At 34.0% G+C, this 14972-nt stretch overlaps 1 protein-coding gene across 1 annotated transcript in view; it reads right to left on the bottom strand.

Annotated features, from left to right (window-relative positions):
- Positions 1-14972, bottom strand: part of LOC148951549 (carbonic anhydrase 2-like) — an 81771-nt gene that overhangs the window by 43630 nt on the left and 23169 nt on the right. The window contains exon 2 of the mRNA XM_089091100.1: positions 7583-7815. Within this exon, the coding sequence (XP_088947226.1) occupies positions 7583-7815 (233 nt within the window). The remainder of the gene's footprint in view (positions 1-7582; positions 7816-14972) is intronic.

The following is a 14972-nucleotide window of genomic DNA, read 5'->3' as shown; positions in this document are numbered from 1 at the left end:
CTAGCTCGCTAGTAACTCTCAATAAACAAATCTATCCAGGTGCCCCCAAATTTCTGCTCTCAGCATACAATCAGGTAACTAATAAACCCTACGGCTACATCCTATTGGATCTTAATCAAAATACACCCGAGGATCTGCGTGTAGTCCCAGATATTTTTGACAATGAAATTACAGTATATCTCCCCGGGAACACTAAAAATACCTATTAGTTGCTATCATGACACTGAAGGAGCTAAATGGAAATAGACATCTGTTTTCTGTTCTACGTATTTCAAAGACCCCGCTTAGGAAAGCCACACTCAACGATGGCATTCACAATGCTTTAATCAATCAAATGTTTGAGACTTTTATAAATCTAATCGAGGGTAATTTTCAACTGGCAGAAGTAGATAAGCAACAGTCAAAGCAACATCGTTCCATTGTACGTACATTGGCCTGTAAAAACAAAGGAAAGAATTTTAAAAAGAAACGACTTCTTCAGGCGGGCGGTAGCTTTTTCACACTTTTACTGCCAATAATTGCGGGACTTTCTCACCGGTGGAACACTTTGAGAACAATCTGAGTAAATTCCTTGACAACGAGAATATTGAAGATGTTAAAAAACTACTTTCACTTCAAGATGCACTTCGCCGAGTGAACAAACATAAACCCTATCGTGTGAAAGCCACTGCTGCTGCTGGTATTGAGCCCAAAAAAGAATAGTCCCCTATATAGTCTGCTGTAGCAAAATAAAAGAAGTAGTAATTTTTTTAATTTTCTACGATAATCGTAAATATGTGGCACCGAAAATCGGTGGAAAAAATAGCACAACTCCTAGTCTATCTCATGGGAAAAGTGGTCAAGATCATATTCAAGTTGAGAGCAATGGGAAAGGGATTATAATTCAGGGCAAGAGCTATAATCTACTTGATTTAATCTATGACATGGTTACAAATCGTAAAGGACTATTATCATTTGAAGCTCATCTATACAACTTTCTAAATACATTAAACTTCCCCAAAAGTCTTATTAGCAATAGACAAATTCTACAAAAATTAAATGAACATGCCTCAACATCAACAACGCCATTAAAACATGAAGAAGAAGAAGAAGATTTTAAATCAATCTTGGAAAATACTAGCACACCTAGTGGAAAAAACTTGACAATGGTGGCGAGGAAAAAGCAAAAACGTATCATTTCACCATCAACAACTAGTAAACAAAAGGGTAGCGGACGTCACAAAACGTGTTTTCGTTCAAAATGGTTGAAGTTCTGAAAGGTGCTTATGAAAATATTGGTGAGGCGGGGAGTTTAAGGTCCCCCACCACTCTTTCCAAAGGCACTGGTGTTCACACTAAAAGTGTACAAGACTATCTACAAAATTAATCAAGTTACACTCTGCATATAAATCATAGACTTCATGCGAATCATTATCAAAAAACTAAAGCCTTTTACCCGTTGCATATAATGCAAGCAGATCTCCTGACTCTAAATGAGATTCAACGACGTCACAATACATCGTACAAGTACATTCTACTTGCAATCAGTGTTTATAGTCGTTATGCATATGCAATTCCATTGCGATTAAAGAGAGGCGTTGAAGTTGCTCAGGCCATTGAAAGTATTCTCGAACAGGATTCGTATAAAAAAATTCAAACGGATCGCGGTAGTGAATTTGTTAATCCTCATGTTGCAAAAGAAACTAGAGAAATATTGTACACTGCTCTATCATAGTCATAGTCCTATAAAGGCTGCATTGGCCGAACGATTGATAAGAACTATTCGACTTTTAATTTCAAGATATTGCACATTGAAAAATACACTGGCTTTTATTTATGATTTAGATAAAATCATGTTGATTTATAATCAACGACCTCATCGATCATTGTCCTACTCTAAACCAACGAAAGTTCATCATTCTGATCATGGTAAATTGACATCTTTCAAAGAGAATATTCTAACGCATCGATTGTCAGGAACAAAAATAAATATAATGTTGGTGATATTATTCAAATTAATAGAACAACTAATGCTTTTGAAAAGGGGAATTACTTGTGGTCCACTGAACTGTTTAAAGTGGCAAAAATCTTAGACACTAGACCCATAATTTATCGTTTGCGAGATAACAAACATGAAGAGATTCTCAGCGGCTTTTATGACTATGAACTGCAAAAGTTGAAGATAATCTTGGAATCTACCGAAAACATATGATTTTGATGACATATACCTGCAGGGATAGGTGACAGTTACTAGTTTGGTGTCTAGGTCGTTAATCTATACGCGATGCCTTGATAGGGTCTGGAGATACTGACATAGACAAAGTGTTTCAACGTAGCACTCATGCCCACCGCTTTCGACTCTCTCTATAATAATTTGAATACTATAAGTGATTTTTGGACGAAACTCTCTCCCGCCATCAAATTTGACGGTGCATATGAAGTGGCTCTTGTCGACTGTATTCTCAAAAATACCTATGGCATCCTGAGAAAGGATTGTGTGTATGATATAAAAGATATAACAATTTGATTGGACACTCTTTGTTGACTATGAATGGGTTGAAGCACTTAAATCTAGTGAATATCCACATGCCAAATTGAAATATATTGAATACGATAATATGACAGATTGGTGTCGTACAATCAATAGAAAAATCTCATATCGTAGGAATGGTAAATTCTATTTTAATTATTCATTGGAACACGATAGGATTTACATTACCTCACCTGTTGACACTGAAATGATTATTCTCAATGATAATCTGAGAGACGTTCTTGGCTTTAAACTGAATATTATCAATGGGAAAAATTATGGTACCGCTCACGTGATTGATCAAGCTATGTCTGCGGATTATCCAAATGGTCTCGCCTCGGACTCTTGCACATTAATCTATGCATCCTTTGCAGAAACGTCGAGAGTCGGTAATTTCAATGTACCCCTCTTACATGCTCTTGAACGAAAAACATCTGATAAACTTGTTCTATCACTATAATATAAAGCATCTTCAGTATGTTCCTGTTAACACTTCGTATTTGGAACTCTGTCAGTTAACACTAAGAAGTGAATTGGGCGATCCTCTAGCAATAACAAAAGGCTTAGCAGTGATTACATATCATTTTCGACCCATTGTCGACGACAGCAAAATCACCTAAAATGAACAATAGAAGAATTCCATTTGTCTGTCCCGATATCGATTGCTACGTTGGTACTTTGAGTCCACGTCAAATAGGCAATGGATTGGACTACTACAAGGGGCGTACTAAAATGTCTGGCTATGGTCTTGGTAGCTGGTTTGCTAGACTATTTCGGTCTGCACTACCCCTTGCCAGAAAATATCTTGTACCTGCTGCATCAAATTTTGCTTCCTCCACACTACAGGACTGGGGGTCGGGCAAGAATTTCAAGGAGAGTGTTAAGGAAAATATTAGATCTTCAGCAAGAACCGTTGGTGAGCAACTAAAATCTCGACAAAATGGGGAGGGATTGAAAAGGATGCGTTCACGTCACTCACTCATCAGTCTCCACCCAGGCGGGAAGCAAAGAACATCAACAAGGACTTTGAGGAATAAAACAAGGAAGAGCAATAAGCAGAAGAAGAAAAAGAAAAGGATTGTTAGATGAAAAAAGTATTTCTTCTCTTAAGATGACTTATCTCCCACACAAGGAATCATATCCATCAATTAGTTCCTCATTGAATCTATTCAATGCTGAAAATGTTGATGTCAGTGTCAAGTATGGCTACTATGAACAATTTCATCCCCAAAAACCCCTCTCGGAAAATTTACACTTTCAAATATTTTCCAATGAAGACTATTTCATTGATTTGTCATCAACATTTATTGATTTAAATGTTGCGGTGAAGAAAATGTCAGATAATACAACTCCAAATGCTGGCGATGGTCTATCCTATGAAAACTGTATTCTACATAACCTATTGAAGCAAATTAATGTATTTATTAATGGAACATTGGTGAGCACTAGCAATAATTTATCCAACTATGCAAGTTACATTAAATTTATGATGATGACACCAAAGGCATACAAGGAGTTGAGAGTACAATCACTGGGCTGTGAATATTGATCAGGCGTTGATACTGACGGTGAGTTTACTACTGCAGTGACCCAAGTATTATCTGGTTAGGAAATTAAATCATGTGATATACAGTATATCCCAAGGGCTACCCCCCAATGTCAAGATTGACATAAAGTTACAGATGGCCCCATCGAATTTTATTTTGAGAAAAACACTTCCTGCAGCACCCGATGCAAATCTCATTATCACATCGGCAATTCTCCACGTCCGAAAACAACAGGTTATGAGTTCTGTTGCATTGGCAGTGGAAAAGCTAAGAGCCAATGGTAATAACATTAAACTTCTTGTCCCCCATACGATCACCAATCAACGTCACATTGCCACCTGCTCCCGCAGTTATACCGATTCATCATTTATCAATGGAGAAATCCCATCAAAATTGGCTTTGGCCTTTGTGAAGAGTGGCAGTGTCGTTGGATCCTGGACTGAATCCCCCCATGATTTTAATTTTTTCGGTCTATCTAGCCTTCTGTGCAAAGTGAATGGTATTCCACTGTACACTCTATCTTTTGGCAAAAAATCCTATAGAGCTCTGTACGAGTTGACCATGCAATACCTAGATCATGACTCTCAATTATTTGAAAATGGAACAACCGATTCAATGTTTTCAAAAAATCATGGGGTTATTGTTTTGGACTTGTCAGGGACTCACGATATGAGCATAGTACGAACAGGGAATGTACGTTTAGAGTGTACATTTGCCGATGCTTTGACTGAGAGTATCACGCTAATATCACTGATTCAATTTGAAACCTATTGGGAAATCACACCCGACGGCAGTGTTCTACTAGACTTAGCACCATGAACACAAACCAAATAATCAACGTATTTAGTATGGATCCATATATGTCCCAGTACAAGTTCTATTGTATACCTTCGGACTTCATTGAAAAAATTCCAAGCGTTAACAATACCCTAATCATTGTTAATAGCAGTTCATCGACTTTGAAGACCGGCCATTGGCTATGCATCTTTCAAACGGCGATGAACATGGAATTTTTTGATCCGCTTGGCCTATTGTATAAATTCTACACGCCGTACATCAGCAACTTTATGGAATGCAGTGGGAAAACTATTTATTCAAAATCAACAAAGAGTACAGGATTTAACGACTAAGACATGTGGCTTTCATGCACTACTCTTTTTCATGTTCAGATGTCGTGGCTACACCTACAAGCAGTTTCTCAACATCTAAGTTGACTTACCTCGATTGAACGACTTTCTGTTGGAAAATGAACTTACAAGCTTATTTAATATTGATTTTAGTGCCCTGCTAATAAAATGTTCAAAAAATGTCTGTGAAATTGTTTATTAATAAAAATTTATATACATGATAAAACGACTTTTCTACTCTTTAGATTTCATCTTCTACTAGGTATAGGTATTTGTCGACATCAACTAGTGCAGGTAGATTATCTGAATTTACAGTGTACTGATCCTGATGTACTGCAATGTCAGGGTCACATTTTCTATAATAGAGTGTGACTTCACTTTTGCATATCTCTTTGTATAGTCAATGATACTATTCTCATTCATTCTATAGAATTCACATGTTTAAATTTGCTTATTTGAAGCAATTTCACAAACAGTGTCCTCAAGTGTCGAATCACATTCCGTCACAGCCAAATAAAAATCAGTGGGGTTATAATCATAACACCCATTGTCTTCACAACGATGACGTAGAAACCATATTCTTTTGCTGTTCCAACAGTTGAATCGGTGACCCGGCTCCTCCTCCCAGAACAATCTAAAACAACGATGATACCAATCTCGTAGCAATAAACTAAAATCACGCTTAGTATTCTTTCCAATCATACTGGGATATGTATTCTCCCACTGATTACATTTATCATAATGGCAATTGGAGCATAGGGGACCTCTAAGATGAGAGTCACACACCTCTTCAAGACAGGAATTACAACCTTTAATTTGTACAGCAAATCCCCTATGCAATTTACACGGGTTGCATAATCTACACTTTTCATCATACTCGTCAATCATTGCGCAATTCTTGCATGATGACCAGCTGCCCAATGTGTACATAGATATTGGGCATATATGGAACATTTTTTTTTCATGTGTTGACACTGTCACTGCCACAATTAAACTGAGCTATCAGCAACAAAAATTGTCTGAGATAGAGAGAGAGAGAGAGGAGTAAATCATCCTTGAGCACCATCTTTCTCATGAAAAAAAAATCCTAAATTTTTAAACTTATGTTTAAAAGTATATCCACAATATTATTTTTCTATGTCGTAATCAATATATCAATAATTTATGTAAATGCATTTGAACTACGACGCAGAAGCTTCTTACAATGGTCCAATGATAGAGAGTCAGTTTTCTTTATATTCACAAGCATTCCCCGAGAAAGTATCTTCCTTTGAATAGACAACTCTAGAAAATGGTCATCTAGAAACAAATGTTTTTCCAAAAACACTAGATTCCTCATGATTCGCTCTTTCTTAAATTTAACCATTTTTTAGTCCTAACACTTTCACAACCAACTTCAGACTAACCAGAATTTTTTTTGTACTCTATAAAATATACGCTAGTCTACTATAGAAAGAAAAATACCTTTGATTTACAAAAAATTTTATTGAACATAATTACAAAAATGGTATTCATTGCGACCCTCCATAATCATTAATATATTTAAAGATGGTGTCTGATGCTAATCAAATATAATTTAGATGAACGGTTTTAACTTCTCATTCAAAAAGTAGTTGCTCCTCTTGTAGAAACATATTTATTTATATCATTTCTCGAGAAAAAATATTATCACATTCAAGGCTGATTCTACAACCAGTGGTTATTTCCACAGCCACATTGGGTACTCGTATATCGTTGCTGCTGCTGTCGTCTCCATCATTAATCTCCAAAAATGTAAATGCACCACTCATTTTTTCTCCACTAATATCCTCTCAAATAAACTATTCTCTCTGAATTCAATTCTCTTACTAATATGAATTGTAGTGAAAACCATTCCCTTTATTCAAACCCCAACCACAAATCAAGTTATCGTATATTGAACAACCTCTGATTGGCTCATAAAAATGTCTACGTCAAACAATACATTCATTATGCAATTCTTATCAAAAACAAAAACCTTGCCAACTTTTAGAATGTTCACGCGTGAGTTTAATGACACAACCATGGGTTTTTCTTGCGCAATTCATGTGTAATTGTATGTGTAATTCGGACCTTATACATGGATACTACTAGTGTGTTGGAAAAAAAAATAATTCAACTATATTAACATAAAAAAAGAATGTATGGGTCACTTTAATGAATATATTTGGTTCAAGTTTTTTTTGTTCTTGCAATTTGACAAGAAAATCTAACAGCTCTCATCAGCTTTTTTTCGTTCGACTTTAAATTAATATTAAACTCAAATTTAAGTCCATGCTTTTAACGTTTTAAGTCCAATTTTGTTGTGCTAAATTATTCTGAAAAAATATGTATTAAAGCACCGTATAATAAAGTTCTCAATACAAATAAGGAAGACTTACGATGGATTGTAGGCCTGAAACCTGCTATCATAAAACGATTCAAATCCATATTGTTTTGCTTTTCTGTCACATACACGGAAATCATCTGCTAATTCATAACAAACAGGTGTAATAGTTGTGGTAAGTAGTGTCTTGTCTGCGGGTAACGTAACGAAAGGTTGTTGTGGCAAAAAGAAGCTACTAACTGGATCAATAAATAGAAGGATGATGGAAAGAAAGGCGGAGATGAACATCTAAAAATACAAAATCATTCACTGGGCTGAATATTGTAGCATGTGAGCCAGGGCTTTATCCAGGATTTTTATTCGGAGCGGAGGGGGGGGATTACAAAAAACTAGAAATTGCATGAAAAGTTTGTTTATATACGTTTTTTACGTTTTTACGACTCGGAAAAACATTTTGAGGGGGTTTTAACCCGACCCACCCCCTATGGAGCCGGCCTTGATGGAAGCACTTAACAATTTATGTTTGGTTTTATATGAATATCATTTGTGATGGTAATGGAGAGCAAGAAGAAGCATCAAATTCTAAATGGAATATTGCAGTCGATTTGAAGAGAAATCATGTCTCTGGTTTTATGCTAATCTTTTTGTGGCAACTTCGCAAACAAAGTCTTTTCAACATCCTTTCTAACGTTTCCATACTAAACTAAGGAGAACTTGATCCTAGTTCTTCAAACAGTAGAAATAGGCAATTAATGTGTCATTATTAGAATTTATGGACTCATCGTAAAAATCGTACGAAAATATTGAAAAACAAAAGTATGAAAAAAAACAACTACGAGGGTTACCATATCAGTTTTATTTTTATTCAATAGGTTGATTTTGCAAAATAAGTTTCTCTTAGTTATTAATATTTTTACGATAACCTTCCAAACAAAGTATTTTCCACATCATTTGTAACGTCCTCTCCCCAAATTACGAAGAACCCTAGTTTTTAGTCCAAATTTTTTTTTAAACAGTTTTAGTCCTGAATTTTTTGAAACTATAGGTTAATACTAATGTTTTTCTAGCTTATAGCTCTTATAATATTTGTCAGTTCCAAAAGTAGAACAAGTACTTTAGTTTAAGTATTGATTTTCCTTCGTTTAATGTTTAAGCTTTTGATTAAATACATGCGTCTAATTTGACAAATATTTACCACCGTTTTGCTTAAAATTAAAAACTCAAATGATGAGCTTAAACAATCCCAAATTTACGACAACGTTTAATAGGCTACCTACATCAATTTTAGATTTTATCTTCCATTAATTGGTAGAGGTAATTAATTGGTAATTGGTTCAAAAATAAATTTCATTTGACTATTAGAACTAGACATAAACACGCTTGTGAAGTTATTTGCCGAATAAAGTAAAAAGAAATGTTTTTTATTCAGTTTTGATTTTCTATCGTTGAGTTTATAAGCTTCTGATTAAATATTACCTCGAATTTGCTAACTATTTTACGACTCTTTGGCTCAGAAGTGAGAACTCAAAGGAAGCGGCTTAATTTATTTGCCTTTTGTTGGTTGAAAAATCTCAAAAAGATTCCTGAATTTTTTGAAACTATAGGTTAATACTAAATTTTTTCTAGTTTATAGCTCTGATAATATTAGTCAGTTCCAAAAGTAGGACAAATACTTTAGTTTAAGTATTGATTTTCTTTCGTTTAATGTTTAAGCTTTTGATTAAAAACATGCGTCTAATTTGACGAATATTTACCACCGTTTTGCTTAAAAGTAAAAACTCAAACGATGAACTTAAACAATCCCAAATTTACAAGCCTAGTAAAAATGCCAGAATATATCGGTCCGACTTGAATTAGCCCAAAAAGAGCCTAGTTCTACATTTCTAAATTAACCCAAGGTAGTCCATGTAAAATACCTCTAGTTTGCAAAATTTTAATCATTGTTTTGCTCAGAAGCAAAATTTCGAATGTTGGACTTAAAGAGGCCTTTTTTACAAGCAATGTGCAAAAATCTCATATTTTCCTGATCCATCGTCAGTTAGCCCAACAAAGCATAATTCGAGATACAAACCTTAGAGATGCCTAATTATAGTTTTAGGAATAGTTGTAACCCAGTAAAGACCAAACCATTGCCTATACCACAGTTTATAGAATTATCCAGTAAGTTTATCACAGATAAATTCTGGTCTTCATTCTCGGTACGAACAAAAAGCTCCTCCCACTTCTTTCTGCATTAGCGGGTTAGTCTGTTTCCGTCAATCAATGAGAAATGGTTACAAAGTGCATTATTCGTTATAGCGGGTTTCCACTTGTTTCGTGTCAAAGAGAAATCTGACTTGTCTACCCGTGAAAAGATCTAATGCCGCTTATGTTTCTATCTGCAAAAACGTTCTCTGGAGCACTCGCACCTTGGTCCGGGGCTTTATAATGGGTGAGATAGGGTATGATCATACTGCTAATTCTATAAACTGTGGCCTATACTAACCAAAAGTTTAGACACGTTTGAGAAAAAAAACTGTGAAGTAAAAAAAATTAACATTCAACACTTGATTCAGGAATTATAACTGATATTTCGATTAAACGTTCATTGCAAAACAATTTAACAGGAATTTCAGAAATGAGAATCGAACCCCTGGAGAATGGTGTCGAATAAAAATAAAAAGTGTATTTTTGGAATCAACATGGTTGAAAACTATATTCAGGAAAATTGCTGTACCCCACCTTGAACAACAAAGAAGATCTCTTTTTTGCATGGGAAGCACTGATGCGTCTCATTAATTACCCAAGTATGATCTTATCGAACCAGTCTCTGTAAAATGTTGGGAGAGGAATCATTATAAAGGAAATTGCAATCTAGAGCCCTTTTTAAGCAATAAAATAGATGCCCCAACTAAATTGAGTTTTCTGCCATCTCGCGTCATGAAACATCAAATCCAAGAGAACTAAAACTCTAAGATATACAATGATGGTCTAAAAGCCTAAACAGGACGTTGCGTGCCTTCTTGAAATTAATCAAAAAGACAAGTTTTTTAACTGAAAGGTATGAGCAACATTGAAACCTTAAACGAACAGTCAATGCCCTCGTCAATACCTCGCTCTTTACGCTAAAGTACAAATTTTGTCCCAATTCTTTAAGAATGATTCTTGAATCATAAAGGCCGTTTAATTAGAACAAATAGCTCTTTTAAAAGTACTAAAAATTTTAGCATAAAGTGCAACGTATTGACAAGGAGGTGACCCCCCTCAAATACGTAATAATTCCTGTTCGTTTAAGTTTTAATGTTGCTCCTTATTTTCAGTTGAAAAAACTTGTTTTTTTTAAAATTTCTGGTCGTTTTTAAATGATGCTGGAAAATCTGCGTTCCTCTCCATGGAAAATTTTATTCCCCTATGATAAATTCCTACATGAAAGATCATCCCGCGTAACCCTCAGCCCCCTCTCACCAGAAGAATTCTCCCTGAAAACGTCTGTTTACTTTCCAATAAACAATACTATATGTAAATTAAATAATAAAACCAAGTTTTTTTAACTGAAAGTAAGGAGCAACATTAAAGTTTAAAATGAACAGATATTATTCTGTATATTAAAGGGGATGTCCCCTCCTAAACGCCCCGCTCTTTACGCTAAAGTTTTGTATTAATTTAAAAAGTAGAGTTGTGACAAAGAGTAAGTAGTAATGATATTCCAGATCCGGCTGGAGCGCCTGAGTAATTAAATATTACCTATGGATCCTCCCGGCACACCTAAGGCTCTAAAGATTAACCATAAACCTCATTAGCATATTACAGACGGGACATCTCATTAGCATATCACAGACAGTACATACTTAATAATTAGTAATCCCATGACAATTCTATGAATATTTTTTTTATTCGGGTTGACTGAAACCGGTTTACATTTTTATAGGCTTCCTACACTGAGTGAATATAAAGCGGGATTTTAAACGCACTTCATAATTGTATCCGAATTTTAATGAATCAAAAATGACAAGTCTGCTACCCCTTATGCTGTGCGCTAGGGTAAAGTAAACCGGCAAACTTATGTGCCCAATGAATTTATTGCCATTTTTTTCACAGAGAGCTTATGGTCATCCATGTAACACCTCCAAGGGCCCCCAATGCCTCTCCCCAGCTTCATTTTCTCTTGTTTTGGACATAGAATTATTTTTGAGACACAGCCAACGCAGGCAAAAAAGACACACAGACAGACAGACAAATAAGACACACAGAGACAGATAAAAATTGTCTTTTTTAACGAAATATTTGGTGTTACATGCTAGAAACAAGCTTAAATCAAGGAATGTACCCCGAAGAACCTTTAAATATCTTCAGCAACAATCAAAACGTTACCGCTATTACCAAATCTAATATGATGCTACAAAAATCATTTTACCTATTAACGTCACTTAACCAAATCCTATTAAAATCATGTCGTCTATTGTCAAGATTATCAAAATGTTAGCAAATTTCATTAAAACCTTTCATGAAAATATCAAAGTCTTGCTTGATATTACCAAATCTTGTTAAATATTACAAAATCTTGTCTTGTATTATCAAAGTCTTGTGAGATATTAGGACGATCCTTTCGGGCATTACTTAAATCTTGCAAGTTATTATCAAAATCTAGAATGTTTCTAGAAAAATCGTGTCTGTTACTTTCAAAATGTTATCAGGCATTACCAAAATCTTGTTTAGTATTATCACAATCTCGTCTGACATTATCAAACATCTTGTATTATATTATAAAAATCTTGCCTGATATAACGAGAATCCTCTATTACATTATCAAAACCAGAAGTGGTATTATCAGAATTATGCAAGTTATTAACAAAATCGTGCATGGTATTATCAAAATCGTGCCTTGCATTAAGAAAATATTTACTGGTACTATCAAAAGGTGTCTAATATTATAAAAATTTAAATAGTGTAATCAAAATCATGTTTGCTATTACCAAAGTTTTACGTTTTTCTATTATTGTTTTGCTATTACCAAAGTTTAAATCTTGACTGATGTAATGAGAATTCTCTATGGTATTATCAGAGCCTTACATTATATTATCAAAATCTTGTAAGATATTCCTAGAGTCTTGCCAGGTAATATGAAAATCTTAAATGACATTATCAAAGTATTTTCAGCTACAATCAAAATGTGTTTGCCACTATCAAAATCTAATATGGTGATATAAAAATCATGTTACCTATTAACAAAATTTAACATAGTACTATCAAAATCGTGCCTGCTTTTAACAAGATTATCAAAATCCTGCTAAATATTATTAAATCCTTATATGATATTATCAAATTCTTGAATGATATTACCAAATCTTGTTAAATATTACGAAATCTTGTCTTGCATTATCAAAGTCTTGTGAGATATTATGAGAATCCTTTCAGACATTACCTGAATCTTGCAAGTTATTATAGAAATCTAGAATAGCAAAATCGTGTTTGTTACTTTAAAAATATTATCAGGCATTACCAAAATCTTATAATACCATGTGTGGTCTTGATATTATCAAAGGAATTCTCATTGTAGTAGTAGTAAATTTTTATAATGTAGTGCGAGATGTTTCAAAATATAAGACATGATTTTGATATTATCATACAAGAGTTTAGTAATAATTGGCAAGATCCTGATAATCCTGATCATAGAATAAACGATTTAATTACTACGTTAAATTTTGGTAATAGCAGATATGATTTTGATGACACCATTTTAGATTTTAATCATATCAGACACGTTTTGATACTACCAGGAAATATTTTGTTAATGCCAAGTGTGATTAGGTAGCATGATCTTTATAGCACCATATTAAATTTGGGTAATGGCAGACACATTTTGATTGCGGCTGAAAATGTTTTGTTAATGTCATTTAGGATTGTGTTAATACCATTCAAGATTTTGTTTATAATCTGTAATATTCCAAATCGTGCCTGCTTTTATCAAGGTCATCAAAATCCTGTCAAATGTTATGAAAACGTTACATGATATTGTCAAATTCTTGAATGATATTACCAAGTCTTGTTAAATATTACGAAATCTTGTCTTGTATTATCAAAGTCTTGTGAGATATTATGCGAATCCTGTCGGGCATAACCTAAATCTTGCAAGCTATTATAGAAATCTAGAATAGGTCTAGCAAAGTCGTGTGTGTTACTATCAAAATATTATCGGGCATTACCCACATCTTATATTACCATGTATGGTTTTGATATTACCAAAGAGGATTCTCATTATATTAGTAGAAAGTTTTGATAATGCAGTCCGACATGTTTCAAAATACCAGACAGATTTTGATAATAGCATACAAGAGTTTGGTAATTCTTGGCAAGATTATGATAATGTTTATCATAAAATACAAGATTTAATTACTACGTTGAACTTTGGTAATGGCAGAAATCATTTTGATGACACCATTTTAGTTTTTGACCATGTCAGACACGTTTTCATAGTACCAGGAAATATTTTGTTAATGCCAGGTACGATTAGGTGACATGATTTTGATAGCACCATATTAGATTTTGGTACACATTTTGATTGTAGCTGAAAATATTTTGATAATATTATTTAAGATTTTGATATTATCATGCAAGGTTTCGTTTATAATTTTTAATATTTGAAATCGTGCCTGCTTTAATCAAGATTATCAAAATCCTGCCAAATATTGTCAAAATCCTACTTGATAGTATAAAAGCCTCACTTGATATTACCAAATCATCTTTAAATGTTACAAAATGTTGTCTTGTATTTTCAACGTCTTGTGCGACAATATGAGAATCCTTTCTGATATTATCTAAATCTTGCAAGTTATAATCAAAATGTAGAATGGTAACAGCGAAATCTTGTCTTGTACTACCAAAATATGACCAATCACATAAAGAATGAAAAACGAGCAAAAATGGGGCTTTTAAAGGCCAAATTAAAATACTAAAAAAACACAAAAAAGCGAATATTTCGAGAGAACAAACGCCTCTCTTCTTCAGCGCGAAACGAAATAATGTATCCAAGGAAAGTGCCGAAGAAAAAAACAACAAAAAACAAACGCGGAAAGTTGATGTGAAAAGAACCGAAAAACCAAAGGAAAAACCAAAAACTTAAAAGATGAATAAAATTAAATAAAAGCCAAAAATCATAAGAATTAAAACCAAATACCTAACAACATTAAAGGCGAGTTATTCGCCAATATCCACGATTCGCGCAAAATCCAAAAAATTAAGAACTGCCATCGTCGGATACTAGCGAACAACTGTTTCTAACCCCATCTCACACATAAATAACCTCTCTCTTTCTCCTGGTAATTTTCCCCCTTTGGTTTAAGTTCCTAATGTTGTACCTTTGTATAAAAAAGGTGATTCATTTTTAATTTCAAACTATAGACCCATTTCTCTTCTTCCCGTAATCTCTAAGGTTACATGATTTTGATAGCACCATATTAGATTTTGGT

The sequence above is a fragment of the Artemia sp. Qi Xiang Cuo genome, chromosome 6, assembly GCF_049724085.1.
Source record: "Artemia sp. Qi Xiang Cuo chromosome 6, ASM4972408v1, whole genome shotgun sequence".
Classification (NCBI taxonomy): Eukaryota; Metazoa; Arthropoda; class Branchiopoda; order Anostraca; family Artemiidae; genus Artemia; species Artemia sp. Qi Xiang Cuo.
Note: the sequence above shows the minus strand (reverse complement) of the source record. Positions and strands in the feature narration are given on the sequence as shown.